Genomic DNA, 20,440 nt, shown 5'->3' on the forward strand with positions numbered 1-20,440 from the left:
TTCCCCTCCCCCAAAATCATAATCAAAGTCATTATCATAATTGTAATATATTTATATAATAATAAATAAATAATAGTAATAATAATAATAATGATAATATTTTTCTTTTTTATTTTTTCATTTTTTTCATTTTATTTAAACACTATAAAAATAATTTCCCTTTCCTCATCAGTTAATAAACAATAGATAGAACTATAAAAAAAAAAAAAATAAAAAAATAAAAATATTTATTTAAAAATAAACTATTTTATCATAATATTGTAACACAATACAGTATTACTCAAAAATAATAATTATAAACATTAATTTTCATTTTTATTTTATTTAATAATTAAATCTAATCTTGTAAAAAAAAAAAAAAAAAAACAAAAAAAAAAAAAAAAATTCTTTTTTTTAAATTTTATATATTTAAATTCTTTAAAAATATTTTATTAAAAAATTATTTGTTTATTATTATTTTATATGAATTATAATAATAACAAATTCTTTTTTTTTATTATTTTATTATTTTTTTTTTATTTGGGGGTTTCATTTCATTTCATTTTTTTTTTTTTATTTTTTTTATTTTTTTATTTTTTTAAAATATACAAAGTAGAAAATTATTTTTAGAATGTATTTTTTCAAATTATATATATCTCATTGTTTTTTTAGATTTTTTTTCTTCAACATTTATAAATACTATAGGCTATTGTCACAATAATATTTTATTTTTCAAAAAAAAACTGTATTGTGTATGCACCAAATTATAATCATCGTTATTGTAATCATCAAACTATTATAATAAAATTTTAGACCAGGTTTAACCACCGAAGCCAATCCAAGTAAAAATTTAAAAAAAAAAAAAAAAAAAAAAAAAAAAAAAAAAAAAAAATTTAAATTTTTTCTCGATATCTTTATATTCATTTTATTTTTTTAAAATATTTTTCTTTTGTTATTTTTTTTTATTTTTGTAACATAAAGGTGGAAAATTGTTTTTTTTTATTTTTGTCAATAAATTATTTTTAGCTTTATCAAAAAAAAAATAAAAATAAAAATATTATACTAATATTATTATAATTATAATTAATAGTAAAATTATTTAATTCTATTGTTTTTATTTTCATTAAATATTATTAATAATATTTAATATTTAATAGATAAATAAATAAAATTAATTTTTAAAAATAATAAATTATTATTTTAATTAGTTTTTTTTATTTTTTTTTTAAATTTTTTAAAATTAAAAAAAAAAAATCAAAAAAATGGACACTAATCAAAAAAATTATCCGAACAATAGTAATAATAATAATAGTAATAATAACAATAATAACAATGGATTAAATAATAGTTCAGCAGCAGTATTGAGAGAAAGAAAAACAAGTTACCAACCAAATAGTCCGAATTTAAATAGTGGAAAAGAGATACCCAAAGTCGATTTCAATAGGTCAAGGTTCGACGATGATGGGTATGTTAATATGAAACAGTCATTCTATAATGAATCATTCAGGGATCAAAACGAAGTTTACGAACAATTACAAGAGCACGAAAAAGATGCAGTATTGGGCGTAACAGCACTCTATCCCGATGGAGAGGAGAGTGATACAGATTCAGATACATCTCATTTAGACGAAAACTCATTCGAAAATAATGATATAGTCAACTATGAGGAGGATAAAAAGAAGAGACTGTACTTAAAAGCATATAAAGATACATACCAAAGAATTGATTTTATACTGGAACATATAAATATCTTTCTTAGTGTGGTTTCGATAGGTCTTTTTATTTTGCTTTCATATTTACCAAATCCAGTATCAAACCCAACAACACAGGCCGAAATCGATAATAATGAAGATGTCAGAGCAATCAATCATGTAGTGGTTGCCATTTCTGCTTATTTCTGCTTTGATTTTATTAGAAATTTCATTTTTGCAAAAGACAAGTAGGTTATAAGTTTATATTTATTTAAAAAAATATTTTGAAAACTAATTTGTTTTTATAATTTCAAAAGATTAAAGTTTTTTAAAAAGAAAAATACCATTTTAGATATTATTACCATTGTCCCAATTTTAATTACAATGATACCAACCATTCCTGTAACACCTTTAGGTTTTTTGCGTGTTTTAAGAATTTTAAAAGCACCTAGATTATTTAAACTTCATGGTGCAACAAGTAATTATCATTCTATCATTATACAATGTCTTTTAAAAAATCATTTAAATATTAATATAGTTTATAAATTAATTTTTATTTATAAATAGGTGTATTAAAGCAATTGGTACAGTTAATTTTATCTATTGTAATTTTAATTATTTTATTTGCATCAATGATTTGTGAAATAGAAAAAATTAAATTCCACGACTCGATCTACTATGCAGTTGTATCTTTATCAACAGTTGGTTATGGTGATATAACACCAAAATCAGTTTTAGGTAGAATGGTTGCAATTTTAATGATTATGATTGCTTTAGCATATTTACCAATTCAAACATCCAAATTAGTTAGTGTACTTTCAGCAACAAAAGTTTGGAATGGTGAATATAGACCATCGCAAAAGAAGAAATTCGTTACTGTCATCGGTAATATTTATGAAAGTTCATTTACAACATTTTTAAAAGAATTTTTCTTTAATGTAACGTATTATTATTATTATTTAAAATATTATATTATATAAGCAATAGAGTTATTAATTTATTTATTTATAGTCTAGAATTGGTGAAATGCCTGTTATTGTATTAAGCAGTTCGGACCCACCTAAATTTTGGGATTCAGTTTTAAATAAAATTAAAAAGAGATTCTTTTTCTTTAAAGGTTCAATTGGTAATCAAATCGATGTAGAAAGAGTTAAATTAGAAAGATCAAAATCGGTTTTTATTTTCTCACAGAAATCTTTAACAGGTTCTCAAGATGATGATAATGAAAATATCTTAAGAGTAATGTCAATTAGATCATTTAATCCAAATATTCCAATTTTCGCACAGGCTATGATCCCTAGATTAAAAAGAAAAATGATTGCTGCTGGTGCAACCCAAGTTATTTCGGTACAAGAGTTAAAAATGGTAAGTTCATCACATTATTATACCTTTAATTTATTATTACTAATGGTTTGTTTTTTAAATAAAAGAGTTTATTGGCTCAATCATGTATTTCACCAGGTTTTATTACTTTAGTTATGAATTTATTAAGATCAGATTTAGAAAAATATAACGATGATGATGAATATGCAAGTGGTAATAGTTATGAAATTTTCACACAACCTTTCGCACCAGCATTCTTTGGTTTAACTTTTTCACAAGTTGTACAGTTGGTTTACGAATCATTTGGAATGATTGTTTTTGGTGTTGAGATTCAAGTGGGTGATAAAAGAAGAATCAAAGTTAATCCAAAGAATTCATTCATTATTAGAGAAGGTACATTTGGTGTATTATTGGCAAAAAATAAATTACAGTCAAAAAGAATTAAATTTTGTGGTACTGAATTAATTAAAAGAAAAATCGAATCTTTAAAACAAACCCATCAAAGAAATACAGAAATTGGTATTCTCGATAAAGATTGTAAATTGGTTTGGGAGTATAGCTCAATAGAAAAAACCTATCAGTAAGTCAAATGCATATTAAATTCTATTTACTTTTGTATATATTCATACTAATTATTTTATTGTTTTCTTTAGATGCAAATTAAAATTTGTTCCAAAGACCAAAGTTAAAAAAAATGATAAAAAAACATTAAAAAAATTAATTATGGAAAAGAAAAGAGATATTTTAAACAGCGATGAAGATCTTTCAAATGAAAATACAACTACAATCCATAAAAATGATAGTAATTACAGTAGCGGTGATGATAATTTTGAATTGTTAAAGAGTCAGGGTCAAAAGCTCGATATTCATTCACATCAAACTATTAAACCACCATTACCTGGCAATTCAACATCAACCAACACATCATCATTCCACAGTGTCATGGATATCCCGACTGCTCCATCAAATGATTTATCATCAACTAGAATCCCAAAACGTTTTTGGAGTTCTCATTTCTTGGATGAATGCATTGTAGATAGTGTAGAAACAATGGATAATATTCAAAACCATATAATTATTGCAGGTTCCAATGTAGATTGTATAGAAAATTTCATTTCACCACTAAGAGAAAGCCATGTGCGTCGTTATGACCCAATTGTTATTTTAACACCAAAGTTAACCGAAGATCAATGGAAATATATTGAATGCTACCCAGAAATTTATGTAGTCGAGGGTAAAGGTTATGAATTCAGTGATCTTAAAAGAGCCGGTGTTTATAAATGCTCAAAGGTTGTAGTATTAACAAACGAAGCAAATTCAAGTGAATTAATATTCAACGATCGTGAAACATTATTAGCAATGGTTTGCCTAAAAGAGGTTTCAAAAAGAAATACAAATATTTTCCCAATTTATGAAATTTGTAAGTTTTAGCAAAAAAAAAGATAATTTTATATAAAATATTAATTTTTTATTTATTTTAAATTTTAGCTGAACCATTAAATATGAAATTTTTACCAGGTAATAGTAATTGGAAACAAAACCAACCATTTTATCACGCACCATCATTCGCAGCAGGTAATGTTTTCTTAAGTTCAGTATTTGATAGTTTATTATGCCAATGTTTCTTTAATCCACACTTGTTATCAATGTTAAGTGTTTTGGTAGGTATGAACCCAGATAATTCAACAAAAAGCTGTACTAAAGTATTCCAGGTTCCTCTCCCAGAGCACTTTTATCACCATAGGTTTGGTTACTTATTCGAAAGTTTGGTCGAATCTAATATTATTTGCATAGCATTATTCAGAACTCATTCAAGTAATACATCATGTGGTGCAGATTACAATAAAAAAGCACCAGTCAATCCAGTAGTATTGGGTTTACCTCAGCATTTAGAAGATGACATTTCAAATCAAACTACTCGTTATGTTTTAACAAATCCAACACCATCAACAATGTTGCGTGAAGATGATAGATTATTCATTTTAGTTAGATTCCAAAAAAATGATGATAATAACAACAATAATGTAAATTCATTTTCAGAAAGTGGTTCATCTTAACTATTTCTTTTTTTTTCTTGTATTTATTTATCTAAAACAAATTGTTTTAGAATTATAAAAATAAAAATAAAATAAAATAAAATTAAAAAAAATAAATTTTAATAAATAATTTGTATTATTTCATTAAAAAAAAAAAATTAAAATTAAAAATTGAATTTTATTTTATCTTTTTGTTTGTATATTTATACATTTTTTAAATATGTAATTGGTAAAAGTATTAAAATACTTTTATTATTGCTATTATTATTAATTTATTGTTTTTTTATTTATTTAAATGGATCGTTCATATCACCATCGAAAATAACTGTACTTGTTTTATTCTTTCCATTGGGAGTGACACTAAAATAATTACTATTCATTTTGTAAGGTGTTGAGGGTGATGATGGTGGTACTTGTGATGAAAAGTTTGGTGGTGGTTGTTTAACGGGTGTGGAAAAAGGTGTTGGATTTGAATTGGAAGAGTTATTAATATTATTTGGTGGAAGGGTTGTAGTATTGACTTCATTATTGTTTATTTCTACTGTATTAACTGGGTTTTGATTCTTTAAATTTTCACCTGAAGCTTCTTTTAATAAAAATTCGATCCACATTTCAGCTAAAGGTTTATCACCATCCTCTCCTGCTTGTTCCTTATTACCACCAAAGAATGGAGGTATTAATGACCATTGATTTCTTTTGGTTAAACCAATCTAAATATTAATAATAATAAAATGATTAGCTATTATGTAGTTTAAATTTAATTAAATAATTATACATACAGATATTTTTTCACTTTCACTAAAGTTTAATATTTTTGCAATTAATTCTAAAATTTCAGCCTTTTTATTACCTCTAAAATAGTTTAGGAGTAATTTACTAACAACACGCCTAGACAATTTATTATATTAGTATTTTTTTGATGGATTGGTGTATAAAAGTAACAACGATACATACTTATCAACAGATTCTTGTTCTTGAAGACACATATCACCCAATCTTAAAATATTTTTATCAAAAGCAGCTTTTAGTGGTTCAATATCTTCTTTTAATTTAATATATTCCAAAGTTTTGTTTTGAATATCTTGGTATAAAATTTGAATTTGACTTTGAGCGTCTTGGTATTTCTTTTGAAGTAAGATATATTCTTCCTTATCTTTTTTTAAATCTTCAATTTCTGATAATGATTCTTTTAATTTCTCCTCTAAATGAATAACTTCGGTTCTAATAACTGCTTCTTGTTCTGCTTGGAATTGCTCTAAAACATTGTTAAGATTATTGATTTGTACATGTGCTTGTCTAATTAATTCATCTTTTTCGATAGCATCGTTTTTTAATTTGTTAATTTGATCATTCATTAGGCTCGAGTTTATGTTGTGTTCCATTGATTTTTTTAATCTAAAATTAAAAGAGTAAATAGTTAATAATAAAAGAATTTAAAATAGTAATTATAATCGATAATATAATATAGTGATAACCTATACTCTTTTTCTAAATTTGAAATTTTTTCTTCATTTTCTAAATCTATTGTTGTATGTTGTTCTTCCATATCAATAAGATGTTGTCTTAATCTAGATAGTTCTTTGTTTGATTTATTTATTTGTTCTTTTAATATATTAATTTGTTCACTATCTGCTGAGGTATCATCTTTTTTACTTTGATCATTTGAAGTTGTTGGCTGGATCTTTAAACTTTCAATGTTTTCATTTAGTTCTTTTATATTTTGTGTATAGTTATTATTTTGATTTTTTAAATTATCAATCATTGTTTTTAGTTGTGCTAATAAAAAAGTAAAATGAAAATTAATATTTACTATTATTGTTATGTTAATGTATTAAAGTTTATATACATACTTTGTTCGTTTTCTAATTTTGAGTTTAGTTCCTCGAGTGATAAAAGTTTTTCTTCCAATTGTTCATTCTTTTGGGTTAATGAATAAAGTTTTTCTTGATGAAGCTCTTGTAGTGATGATATTTGGTTTTGGTAATCTTCTTTATGTTTATTAATTTGTTCAAGTAAAAAAGCATCGTCTTGATGAGTATCTTTGCTTTTGTTATTATTGGTGGTTATATTATTATAATCATCATCTTCTAACGGGATTCCGATTGATTCGCTATCAATTTTTGGTTTTTCTTCTTGTTCTTCTTTTATATTGCTTGTAGTTGTTGGTGATATTAAAGATGATTTTAAATTGTCATTGATTGATTTCAATTCATTGATTTCATTATTTTTTTCTTTTAAAATTAGAGAATACTCTTTGGAGATATTAACTTCTCTTTCTTCAAATTCGCCAATTTTCTTTTCAAGATTTGAAACCTCTTCTTTATATTTAAGTACCTCAGTTCTTAACATGAATATTTCTTCATCTTCTTCATTATCGTACTCTTCATATCCACCAGTTTCAGATGTCATTACATCTTTAATTTGGCTAAATTGGTCTGAAATTGATGACATCCATCCTAGCCCAAAATTATTATTACTATTGTTATTATTATTATTGCTATTATTATTTTTAATATTGTTATTAGTATTGTTATTTGTATTCATTTTTATTTTATATAAATAAAAAATATCTAATAATAACAATGAAAAAAATGAGGAAAAAATAATAAAATATAAAAATATAAAAAAAAAATTTAATTTAAAAAAATTAAATAAAAAAAAATTTTAAAAAAAATAATTCAAAAAATAAAAAAAATAAAAAAAATAAAATTTTTTTCATTTTTCATTTTTTTTTTTAAAAGATATATTTATTTACTTTTCGATTTTCACATAATTATTATTGTTATTACTCTATTTATTTAATAATTTAATAATTAAAATGTCCTCAAAAATCATAAAAGAAAATAAAAAATTAGTTTTAAATTTATATAAAAGATGTTTATATTCAGCAAAAAGATGTCCTAAATTTCAAAATCAATTAATGATGGAGTCATACATCAAACTTAAATTCAGATCAAATAAAGATGTACATCAAAGAGATTTCGAAACAATCGAAACATTAATAAAACAAGGCGAAGAAGAATTAAAATCAATGAATGAATATCACGAATGTAAGTACCATAATTATTATTCACTCCAATTTCATTATAATACGATATTAATATTAAATCTTTGACCAACAACAACAACAACAACAATAATAATAATGATAATAATATTACCATATTATTAAAAATATAGTAAGATCAAAAAGTAAGAAGGGTGAAGATTTTGAAAGTAATTTCGATGATGAATTTAATTATATTGGAAATAAAGAAAACAAATAAATTACCACGCTCAAAAAAAAAAATACAAAAATAAACAATTTGGTAAACTAATGTTCAGAGAAAAAACATTTCATTTCTGGTGATACAATTATTTTAATTTAGCCCATCTAAATCTAATATAGTAAGAAATAGTGCCCCAAAACGAGGTATATTTTTTATATTTTAAAATAAATAATAAAATCAAATTTTAACGGTTTTTTTTTTTCCCTTAATTAAACAAACCAATTCTATATTGGTTTTGTTTTACTTTTATTTTCTTAATAATTTTTTTTTTTTTTTCATATTTTCAAAAATCACAATTTTTTATTTTATATATATAAAGACAAACTGGGGTAAGTGGTTTAATATTTAAATAAAATTTTTTTTTTTATTTTTATTTTTATTTTTATTTTTATTTTTTTTTAAAAGAGAAGAGAATGTTGTAAGAATAGTCATTTTTATACTTTTTTTATTTTTTTTATTTTTTTTTTTTATTTTTTTTTTTTTTGGTTTAAAACAAAATATTCGTTCATTTTTCTCAAGGATAATAAATTGTTTAATTCCGTTTGTTTTTAAAAATTTTATTTTTTTTTAATCTTAAATTATTTTAACTAATATTTTAAATCAATATAGAAAAAAATATGGATGAAAATATAAATAATATTTCACAAGAAATAGATTCAAGAGTCTATCAGCCAGAAATCGAAAAAAGGGATACTACCGAAATTGAAACGACTGGTTTAAAACCGAAGGATTTAGAATCTTCATCTTCTTTTGCAAATACAACTTCTGCCACTACTGCCGAGCCGATACAAGAAGATAGAATGAAGAAAAAGAAAAAACCTGACCCACCGGCTCTCCCTATTATTCCTTATTATAGTGATTATTAAATATTTATTAATTTTACCACTTTAAAATTTAATACTAAAAATTTTATTTTTAAAGAAATGTTTAGGTTTTCTTCTAAATTTGACTATCTTTTAATGTTTGTTGGTTCTTTTTGTGCCATTGCCAATGGGGCTACTATGCCTGCAATTTCTATTGCATTTGGTAGGCTTTTAAATGTTTTCTCGCCCGATAACTTTAAAGACCCGAATTATGATCTAATGGACCAAGTTACAAAGAATGCTTTAATCTTTGTCTATATTGGTATTGGTGCCTTTGTTTGCTCATACTTTGAAGTAGCCTTTTGGATGTTAACTGGTGAACGTCAAGCAATCCGTTGTAGAAAAGAGTATTTTAAAGCTATTTTAAGACAAGAGATTGGATGGTACGATATTACAAAGTCCAGTGAACTATCATCAAGAATTTCATCAGATACACTATTATTTCAAGAAGCAATAGGTGAAAAGGTTGGTAATTTTTTACATCATGGCTCCACTTTTATTGCTGGTTTCGTTATTGGCTTTATCTATGGTTGGCAGCTGACCTTGGTCATTGCTGCAGTAACACCCTTAATATCTGCTGCTGGAGCTTTCTTAACCAAAATGATGATTGGATATACCATGGAGGGTCTAGCCTCATATGCTAAAGCTAGTGCTGTTGCTGAAGAAAAAATTGGGTCAATTAGAACTGTTGCAACATTTTCCGGTGAACGATATGAAGCCAATCGTTACTCTGAATTACTTAAAGAAGCTTTGTTGGTCGGTAAAAAGAAGGGTCTTATGGGTGGCATAGGTATGGGTCTTGTATTTTTTGTTCTTTTTGGTATTTACTCTTTATCATTTTGGTATGGCGGTAAATTAATTGTTGACAAGCATTGGAATCCAGTACCGGGTAGAAATTGGAATGGTGGTGATGTTTTAACCGTTATATTTTCAGTTATTACTGGTGCAATGGCTTTAGGTCAAGCTTCACCTCATCTTGCTTCATTTGCTAGTGGTAGAGGTGCTGCATTTAAGATCTATCAGGTTATTAATCGTAAATCAAATATTGATCCATTTTCAACAGAAGGTCTTCTACACAATGATGTTCAAGGTAATATCGAGTATAGAAATGTTTCCTTTGCTTATCCATCTCGTCCTGATGTTCAAGTTTTCAATAATTTCAATTTATCAATTAAACAAGGTCAAACTGTTGCATTAGTTGGTGATTCTGGTGGAGGCAAATCATCTGCAATTGCTTTATTAGAAAGATTCTATGACCCTATTGGTGGAGAAATTCTTTTAGATGGTATCAATATCAAGGATATCAATGTTAATTGTCTTAGAAGTAATATTGGTTTGGTTAGTCAAGAACCAGTTCTTTTTGCTACAACAATAGCAGATAATATACGTTATGGGGATGAAAATGCCACAATGGATCAAATAATTGAAGCTTGTAAAGTCGCAAATGCCCATGATTTTATAAGGTAAGCTATTGATATATATGTATATATTTAAGAGATATTTTAAATACTAACATGTTTTATATCTTATCTTTTTAATAAAATGTAGTGCATTACCAGAAAAATATGAAACGTTAGTTGGTGAAAAGGGTGTTCAAATGTCGGGTGGTCAAAAACAACGTATTGCTATTGCTCGTGCTATGATTAAGAACCCAAGGATTTTATTACTCGATGAGGCTACCTCTGCTTTAGATACCGAAAATGAATATCTAGTACAGCAAGCTATTGATAAATTAATGAAAGGTCGTACCACTATTGTTATTGCCCATCGTTTATCAACTATAATAAATTCTGATGTTATTGCTGTTGTAAAAGAAGGTCATATTGTAGAGAAAGGCACCCACGGCGAACTATTATCTCTTGGTGGTGCATATACAGAGCTATTTACAAGGCAACAAACAGAAAAGAAAGAAGTTGGCAATAGTGAAAATAAAAGCACCAACCCTGTAATAGAATCTGAATCCACATCATCTATTAGCCCCGCTGTAAATAATATGGAAATTGTTGCTGATACAGTTAACAACCCAGCTCAAAAGAAAGAACGATCAGTCCCATTTAGTAGAGTTCTTAAACTTTCAAAACCAGATTGGCCATTCTTTGTTTTGGGTTTTATAGGAAGTTCGATTAATGGTGCTTGTATGCCAATATTTGCAATTATTTTCTCTGAAATATTAAAAGTTTTCCAAGAGACTGATCAATCAGAACTAAGCCGTGGTGCTCGAAATATGGCTTTGTGGTTTTTATTGTTGGCTGTTGTCGCTGGTTTTGCAAATTTTTTATCAAACTATTGCTTTACATACATTGGAGAAAAATTAACATATAATTTACGTAGGCTCTCGTTCGATTCAATTATCCGTCAGGATATTGGTTGGTTTGATTTACCCGAAAACGCAACTGGTAAACTCACCACCAATCTTGCCACCGATACCACAATGGTTCAAAGTATAACTAGCCAAAGACTTAGCCTTTTAATTCAAAATTCAGTTACTGTAATTGTTGCTCTTATCATTTCATTCATTGCCGGTTGGAAACTAACACTGGTTGTGTTAGCATGTGTACCTTTGCTCGCATTCGCTGGTAAAGTCCAAGTAGGTTTTATTACTGGTTTCACTAAAAAAAATAAAGGTGCATATGGTGAATGTGGTCAGGTTGCAACTGAAGCTATAGGTGGGATTCGAACAGTCTCATCTTTTACATCAGAAAATAGAGTCCTAACTAAATTTAGCAACAATCTTATTAAACCACTCCAAATCAGTATCAAATCATCAAATATCAGTGGTATTTCATTTGGATTCTCCCATGCAACTCTTTTTTTTATTTATTGTCTTACTTATTGGTATGGTGGTAAACTAATCTCTGAAGGCGAATGGAAGGCACCTAGATCAACTATCGAAACCTATTGTATACCAGCAAATAATTTTAATGACTTTGGTGACTACGATACTTGTGTAAAGGTTTACAATACCGTCCAAGGTTATGGCTCAATGATGAAAATCTTCTTTGCAGTTATCATGTGCGCTATGGGTGTAGGAAATTCGATGTCATATGCCCCAGATATTGCAAAAGCTAGCCAATCAGCAACCTCGATATTTAGGATAATTGATCACGAATCGAAAATAGATCCATTTAGCAACAAAGGTCAAACCCCAAACCAATTGGTTGGGAATATAGAGTTTAGAAATGTATCATTTAGATATCCATCACGTCCAAATAAAGTTGTATTTAATGGTTTAAATCTATCAGTTCCACAGGGTAAAAAATTTGCATTGGTTGGTGATAGTGGTGGTGGAAAATCTACTGTAATTTCATTATTAGAGCGTTTCTATGATCCACTTGAAGGATCAATTACTTTGGATGGTATTGATATAAAGGATATTAACCTTAATTGGTTACGAAGCAATTTAGGTTTGGTAAATCAAGAACCCTTCCTTTTTTCAGGTACAATTCTAGATAATATTAAATATGGTAAAAAAGATGCAACAATGGAGGAAGTTATTGAAGCTGCTAAAACTGCTAATGCCCATGGTTTTATTTCAGAATTTAAGGATGGTTATAATACAGAGCTTGGTGATAAATTTACACATCTATCCGGTGGTCAAAAACAACGTGTTGCAATTGCACGTGCTATCATTTGCAACCCAAAGATTTTACTATTGGATGAAGCTACGAGCGCTCTAGATTCAGTTAGCGAAAAAGCTGTTCAAGAAGCTTTAGATAATGCAATGAAAGGTCGTACAACCATTGTTATTGCCCATCGTTTATCAACAATCATTGACTCTGATAAAATTGCAGTTATTAAAGAAGGTAAAGTAGCAGAAATAGGTGATCATAATTCTTTATTAGCCCAAAGTAGTATATATAGTCAATTAATATCAAGACAGATTTAAAATTATAAATAATATTGTAAATATTCAAATCAAAAAAAATTAACCTCAACATTTAAATAAATTATACACTAATATGTATAATAATAAAAAAATATTATCACAATAACATTATTTATGCAATTTATAAATTATCCTATGAATTAACACTTTCTATCCACTAACCCCTTACAAAACCTTTGGATCTTACTTTTGATTTTTTGGATTATTCCCAACAGCATGATGGCACAAACACTGATTTTATTCTACCAAAGTTACTTATTACAATAAAAAAATAAAAAATTATAAAAAAATACTTGTATTGATAAATGAAATGTGCGTGTGGTGAATTTGGTGAAATCTAGATTTTGGTTTGCCGCACTGGCATTTTTAAATATTTTTAATAATTTTAAATATTTTTAATAATTTTTTTTTAACTTTTCTAAATAAAAGAAATTAAAATTATTATTTTTTTCTCATGTTCCAAATGGTACAAAAATTTAAAAAAATTAAAATAATATTTTTTTAAATTAAATATTTTTTTTATTTAAACAAAAAAAATAAAAAATGGCTAAAACAAAAAAAATCCACATTTAAACAAAAAATAAAATAACATTTCTTTTTATTTATCATTATTATATATTTTATTTTTATTTAAAAAAAAAAAAAGAAATAATTTTATTTTATTTTATTTTAAAATGTACTCAAATTTAGAAGAACCAGGGGGAACCCATATAAAATCAAATTATAAAGATAGTGACTCATTGTTAAATGTATCAAATAATGAATCGATAGAGGAATTTAATGAAAATGATTCGGGATCAGTTTCATTAGAGTTTAGATCCAATCATCCAGGCCTTTATAATAGATATGTTAAACCAGAACAAATACGTCAAGTGTTAGAAGTTTCGCGTGTTGATGACGAATTTATGAAAACTTCCTCTAAAAAGTCCAGAGCATTTTATAAGAAGCAAAACGAACTTATCAATGACATTTTAGAACCAATAAATATAAAAGATAATAAAGATGATGATGATGAAGAGGATTTCAAAGTAAAAATTGCAATCAATGGTTCATTGTTGGTAAATATCGTGTTATTCTGTTTACAAATTACCGCTGCTATTATTACTGGGTCCAGAGCTTTAATTGCCACTGCAGTCGATGCATTTATGGATTTATTAAGTGGTTTTATATTATTTATGACTGCTCGTTATAGAAAGAAAAAGAACTACTTTCTTTATCCAACTGGTAAAAGTCGTATGGAGCCAATTGGAATTATTATTTTTTCATCTCTAATGTCCACAGTGTCGCTTAACCTTATCTGGGAGGGTACATCAACTCTAGTTAAACAAGATAAAGAGTTTGGTTTGGATATTATGTCTGTTATCTTTGTTGTTGTTGCCATTTCATGCAAGGTCGCAATGTATTTCTACTGTCGTAGACTAACCCATTCAAGTAGTGCTATGATTTTAAAAACAGATCACTTTAATGATATTTTAGTAAACTCCTTTGGTGTTGGTATGGCTATTTTAGGTTATAAAGTCTCGTGGTATTTCGACCCAATTGGCTCCTTAGTAGTTGCCCTTATAATTTTACGTTCATGGGTATCAGAAGCATATGAACAAATAGTATGTATTCACTATATAAAATTTAAAACTAATTTGTTTATTTATTTATTAATTTTTTTTTAATTTTAAAAACAATAGGGATTATTAGTTGGTAAAACTGCTTCACCAGAATTTCTTCAAAAACTTACCTATATATCTCTTACACATCACCCAGAGGTACTACAAGTTGATACATGTCGTGCCTTCCATGTTGGTAATAATCTCTATGTTGAAGTTGATATTGTTCTTCCTCCAAACATGCCATTAGTTAAAACCCACGATATTGGTGAATCGCTTCAAGAAAAAATTGAATCATTATCCGAAGTAGATAGAGCATTTGTTCATGTTGATTACGAATACAGACACAAGCCAGAGCATAAAAAAATTCACTAGTAATTAATATTATTTATAAAAAAAAGAATTTTACCAAGAAAATTAGATAAAAAGGTTTTTGTAAGTCCCTTATTTCCACATTTTCAATATTAAATAAAAAGTTTATAATAAAATATATAATTATATCTTTTAAGTTTTTTTTTTTTTTTTTTTTTTTAATAATTTATTTTATTTATTTTATTTATTTTAATTTAATTTTCTAATTATAGTTTTCCTATTTGTTAAACTAGAACCTCTAATTGGTACTAATTTCTTTGAGATCCATATTTCAAAATATATTTGATATAATAACCATTGTGACAGTTTTTCTTGATCAATAGTTAAGAACAGGTTCTAAATCACAAGATTTACATAATAAAATAATTTTTGTTAGTAATATTTTCTATATAGGTTTGTTTGTTAATTACTTTCTTGAAGGTATTTTCATAATGTCTATATTGTTATTTTTGATTTGTTGTGTTCTATTAAAATTATTTATGTGAATGTGTTTATGGAGATTTGAAAAAAAATTAAAAAAAAAATTGAAAAAAATTTTATATAATTTATTTAAATTTTATAAAAATTATTTTTTAAGTTGTTTTTGATTGTTCATTTTTTTAATTATTAAAATTTTTTTATTTTTTTTATTTTTTTTTTTTATTATAATAAAAAAACATATATAAAACTTTTATGGTAAAAAATAATTTTTTACAAATTAAAATACCATAACTTTTTAAAAAAGATAAATGAAAATAATAAAATTAATTGTATAATGACTATAAGGTAAGTATTATGGATCAATAAAAACATCAATTATTGCGCAACATTCAAAAATATTATAATGGATGATACAAAAACATCAAGTATTAGATAGAATTCAAAAATATAAAGTTATATGGATCATTAAAAAACTTCAAGTTTTATAATTATTTTCACTTTTAAAAAAAACATCAAGTTTTATAATTATCTTCACTTTTAAAAAAAAAAAAAAAAAACATCAAGTTTTATAATTATTTTCGATCATTAAAACATAAAGTATTGTAACATTCAAAAATATTATAATTATAAAAAATATCAATTATTTTGGATTATTAAAAAACATCGAGCATTTTTATTATTTTGAATCATTAAAAAACCAAGTATTATTCAGCATTTAAAAATATGCAGTATATTGTATCATAAAAAATATCAAGTAATATATAACATTAAAAAAATAACATCAAGTATTATGGACATAAAAAAATATCAAATAATATTTATCATTAAAAAATTTCAATTATTATGTATAATATTTATCATTAAATATTATTTAGGATTTAAAAAATATCAAATAATATTTATCATTAAAAAATTTCAATTATTATGTATAATATTTATCATTAAAAAATTTCAATTATTATGTATAATATTTATCATTAAAAAATATAAAATATTATATAACATTCAATCAAGTTTTCAATCAACTATGATTATAAGGTAAGTATTATGGATAATTAAAAAATATCAAGTAATATGGAGCATACAAAAATATCAAGTATAATCAATCATTAAAAAACATCAAGTATAATTTAGAATTCAAAAATATCAAGAATAACTTAACATTTAAACATTTCAAAGTTTATTTAGCATTCAAAAATATCAAATATTATTTAACATTTAAAAATGTCAAAGTTTATTTAGCATTCAAAAACATCAAGTATTCTGGATCATTTAAAAATATCAAGCACTATGGATCATGTAATCAATTCTCGATAGGTATTTTGATTATATAGATACCGAGTTGGGACAGCTTGGTATCTATGTTTTTAAAATTTACCTAATTTTCAATATAGTGGTTAATTATGTATACTGCGTGGTGGTATACTAATTAACCACAATTCTTCAATATGGTGATTATTTATACTGCCTGTAGGTATAAATAATCACTCGGCTCTAATATACTAACCTCCCCGTGGTAGAGCTGGAAACACTCTTTACAAAGAGTGGCTAATAGTATAAAAAATAAATAATATAAATAAAATAATGGTATTAATACCATTTTATTAACTTTAAAAATTTATTATATAATCTTTAAAATTTTTTTTTTCTTTAATTTTTTGGGCATTATTTTTTTTTTTTTGAAAGTTTAATTACACTTGTTTTATTAATTTTTTTTATTTATTATTTAAATTATTAAATTTTTTAGAAATAAATAAATTATTTATACTAAATTGATGAACAGAGTTTGCATCTAAATATTCTCTGGTTGAATAGATTTTTCCTTATTAACTAATTGATAAAATAATTAAATAGTTATTTATTAAATATTATAAACGTTTATCTTTTTTATATTTATGAACTAATTTTATAGATATAAAAAATATATAAAAGATATTATAGATTTTTTTTTTTGGAGACCAGCCAAAACCTTTTGGAAATTACTGCACCATTGAAAGTAATGATACTTATCTAGCTTTTCAGCTTGTCTAAATTCAATATTACACAGACTTCTATAATGTAAACAAGATGTTTAACATGATCAATTGCCACATAATCTGGTTTATTATCGGTCGATTGAGAATTTTTGAAACATGTATCACGAATGATCTAAATTGATGATAGTTTTGTTTTCATATTGGATCTGAGTAGTTTTTAATATCTGGTATTACCATAACCAGGCCCGAATGTGAGTGTTGTGAGACTATTTGGTAATGTGCCAGGTGGAACTACTTGGTTAAAACAATAACCGAATGTGAGTGTTGTGAGACTATTTGGTAATGTGCCAGGTGGAACTACTTGGTTAAAACAATAACCGAATGTGAGTGTTGTGAGACTATTTGGTAATGTGCCGGGTGGAATTACTTGATTAAAATCATGACCGAATGTGAGTGTTGTGAGACTATTTGGTAATGTGCCGGGTGGAATTACTTGGTTAAAACTATAACTGAATGTGAGTGTTGTGAGACTATTTGGCAATGTGCTGGGTTGAATTACTTGGTTAAATTCACCACCGAATGTGAGTGTTGTAAGATTATTTGGTAATGTGCCGGGTGGAACTGCTTGGTTAAAATTATCACCGAATGTGAGTGTTGTGAGATTATTTGGTAATGTGCCGGGTAGAATTTGGTTAAAACTAGTTTTGAATTTGAGTGTTGTAAGACTATTTGGTAATGTGCCAGGTGGAACTACTTGGTTAAAACAATAACCGAATGTGAGTGTTGTGAGACTATTTGGTAATGTTCCTGGTGGGACTACTTGGTTAAAATAAAAACCGAATTTGAGTGTTGTGAGAGTATTTGGTAATGTGCCGGGTGGAATTACTTGGTTAAAATCATGACCGAATGTGAGTGTTGTGAGACTATTTGGTAATGTGCCGGGTGGAATTACTTGGTTAAAACTATAACTGAATGTGAGTGTTGTGAGAGTATTTGTTAATGTGCTGGGTGCAACTACTTGGTTAAAACCATCACCGAATGTGAGTGTTGTGAGACTATTTGGCAATGTGCCGGGTGTAACTACTTGGTTAAAACCATCACCGAATGTGAGTGCTGAGAGATTATTTGGTAATGTGCTGGGTGCAACTACTTGGTTAAAATCATGACCGAATGTGAGTGTTGTGAGACCATTTGGTAATGTGCTGGGTGTAACTACTTGGTTAAAACAATTAACCGAATGTGAGTGTTGTGAGACTATTTGATAATGTGCCGGGTGTAACTACTTGGTTAAAATACTTACCGAATGTGAGCGTTGTGAGACTATTTGGTAATGTGCCGGGTGTAACTACTTGTTCAAAATAATCACCGAATGTGAGTGTTGTGAGAGTATTTGGTAATGTGCCGGGTGTAACTACTTGGTTAAAACTATCACCGAATGTGATTGTTGTGAGACTATTTGGTAATGTGCCGGGTGTAACTACTTGGTCAAAATAATTACCGAATGTGAGTGTTGTGAGACCATTTGGTAATATTCCGGGTAGAACTACTTGGTCAAAACGATAACCGAATGTGAGTGTTGTGAGACTATTTGGTAATGTGCCGGGTGTAACTACTTGGTTAAAATAATCACCGAATGTGAGTGTTGTGAGACTATTTGGTAATGTGCCAGGTGTAACTACTTGGTTAAAACGATGACCGAATGTGAGTGTTGTGAGAGTATTTGGTAATGTGCCGGGTAGAACTACTTGGTCAAAACCATCACCGAATGTGAGTGTTGTGAGACTATTTGGTAATGTGCCGGGTAGAACTACTTGGTTATAATCATCATCGAATGCGAGTGTAGTAATTGTATTTGGTAAAGTTGTTGGAGGTAACATTTTAGAAAAATTGTACAAATATAAATTTGTTAAAAATGGTGGAAATTCATTTTTATCTGGTAGTGGATCACCACCCCACTTAAGTGTTGTTATATATGATTTATATTTAAACTGGTCATAACGGGATCTATCAAAATCTACAACACGATGTTCAATAAACTTTAAAATATGTTCATGAATTTCTTTTCTTAAAAATATATTATTCCAAACTTTATAAAATAATCTATAATAAAATGTGAAAAAACCAATTAATGTACTTTCAATAAATATTTATTGTATTGCACTTACCTATCACTAATATTACTACTGTTTTTTAGCTCTTCATTTACGCGAAATTTAATTAGAGATGATAGTTGCTCATCCATTATTAATATAAAAAAATAAATAAAAAAAAAAATTAAAAATTAAAAAAAAAATAATAAATATTTTACCAAAACTTAAAAAAAATTTCCCAAAAAAATTAAAAAATTTCAAATCTTAAAAAAACTTAAGAAATGATTTAAATAAATAATATATTTAAATTTATAACACTCTTGTTCAACATTTTGATATTCTTGATCCTCATCAAAAGCTATTGGTGATACTGGTGATGGTGGATGACTTGTTGTTCCCTATTTAAAAGTTGATATTGTTTTTCATAAATTTCATTTTTTTGGTACAACATATAAAAATAAACAACTTAAGTGTTTATTTCGATTTTTATCATGTCTTATAATAATTTAATGATTTTTTGCTGTGTTAATTTCATAAAAAATATTATATTTTGGTGAAGGAAAAAAAAGTATAGATGTCAAAATAAAAATTTGTAATAAAATACTACTTTTTTAGAATATAACTTGTTATATCCAAATTGTTATTTTTTAGTTTAGCTAATTATTTCTTATTTAAAAAAAAGTATAAAGTAATTAAATATATCAACATATAATGTATACTATTATTAGTAAGGTGCTAGATTTATTTGTTTTGCAATATTGAATTGGATTCTTCTTGTTAATATGATTTGAAATAAAAAACAATCACCTGAACTATCTTCAATATTATTTAATCTAAAACAGCAACACCATTGGTACAACTTGTACTAACTGCATATACAAAATTCGCTTTGAATTACCTGCAGCGATGTTGAAGTATTTATAACCTGAAAGCC

The 20,440-nt window shown here is 26.1% G+C and overlaps 6 protein-coding genes across 6 annotated transcripts; 4 read left to right on the plus strand and 2 right to left on the minus strand.

The window, feature by feature from the left end:
* Positions 1 to 1,241: 1,241 nt before the first annotated feature.
* On the plus strand, positions 1,242 to 5,175 carry DICPUDRAFT_98532 (uncharacterized protein; the record flags this gene model as incomplete). Its single annotated transcript, XM_003289878.1, has 7 exons — positions 1,242 to 1,918; positions 1,988 to 2,148; positions 2,238 to 2,608; positions 2,682 to 3,035; positions 3,101 to 3,573; positions 3,647 to 4,413; positions 4,482 to 5,175. 7 exons carry the CDS (start codon positions 1,242 to 1,244, stop codon positions 5,048 to 5,050), a joined length of 3,372 nt encoding a protein of 1,123 aa, XP_003289926.1. The 3' UTR covers positions 5,051 to 5,175.
* A 141-nt stretch (positions 5,176 to 5,316) lies between these two features.
* DICPUDRAFT_98533 (uncharacterized protein) lies at positions 5,317 to 7,573 on the minus strand (the record flags this gene model as incomplete). The annotated part of the gene is made up of 5 exons (XM_003289889.1): positions 5,317 to 5,739; positions 5,809 to 5,917; positions 5,984 to 6,424; positions 6,511 to 6,805; positions 6,880 to 7,573. The coding sequence occupies 5 exons, from the start codon at positions 7,571 to 7,573 to the stop codon at positions 5,317 to 5,319; spliced, it is 1,962 nt and encodes a 653-aa protein (XP_003289937.1).
* Positions 7,574 to 7,847: 274 nt separating this feature from the next.
* DICPUDRAFT_36559 (uncharacterized protein) lies at positions 7,848 to 8,295 on the plus strand (the record flags this gene model as incomplete). The annotated part of the gene is made up of 2 exons (XM_003289879.1): positions 7,848 to 8,079; positions 8,210 to 8,295. The coding sequence occupies 2 exons, from the start codon at positions 7,848 to 7,850 to the stop codon at positions 8,293 to 8,295; spliced, it is 318 nt and encodes a 105-aa protein (XP_003289927.1).
* A 620-nt stretch (positions 8,296 to 8,915) lies between these two features.
* Positions 8,916 to 13,047, plus strand: ABCB8 (uncharacterized protein; the record flags this gene model as incomplete). The annotated part of the gene is made up of 3 exons (XM_003289880.1): positions 8,916 to 9,153; positions 9,220 to 10,624; positions 10,710 to 13,047. 3 exons carry the CDS (start codon positions 8,916 to 8,918, stop codon positions 13,045 to 13,047), a joined length of 3,981 nt encoding a protein of 1,326 aa, XP_003289928.1.
* Positions 13,048 to 13,952: 905 nt separating this feature from the next.
* Positions 13,953 to 15,023, plus strand: DICPUDRAFT_36533 (uncharacterized protein; the record flags this gene model as incomplete). Its single annotated transcript, XM_003289881.1, has 2 exons — positions 13,953 to 14,651; positions 14,730 to 15,023. The coding sequence occupies 2 exons, from the start codon at positions 13,953 to 13,955 to the stop codon at positions 15,021 to 15,023; spliced, it is 993 nt and encodes a 330-aa protein (XP_003289929.1).
* Positions 15,024 to 17,232: 2,209 nt separating this feature from the next.
* Positions 17,233 to 19,658, minus strand: DICPUDRAFT_80699 (uncharacterized protein; the record flags this gene model as incomplete). Its single annotated transcript, XM_003289890.1, has 4 exons — positions 17,233 to 17,270; positions 17,651 to 18,628; positions 18,717 to 19,516; positions 19,582 to 19,658. The coding sequence occupies 4 exons, from the start codon at positions 19,656 to 19,658 to the stop codon at positions 17,233 to 17,235; spliced, it is 1,893 nt and encodes a 630-aa protein (XP_003289938.1).
* Positions 19,659 to 20,440: the final 782 nt, after the last annotated feature.

Source organism: Dictyostelium purpureum (genome assembly GCF_000190715.1).
Source record: "Dictyostelium purpureum unplaced genomic scaffold DICPUscaffold_198, whole genome shotgun sequence".
Classification (NCBI taxonomy): Eukaryota; Evosea; class Eumycetozoa; order Dictyosteliales; family Dictyosteliaceae; genus Dictyostelium; species Dictyostelium purpureum.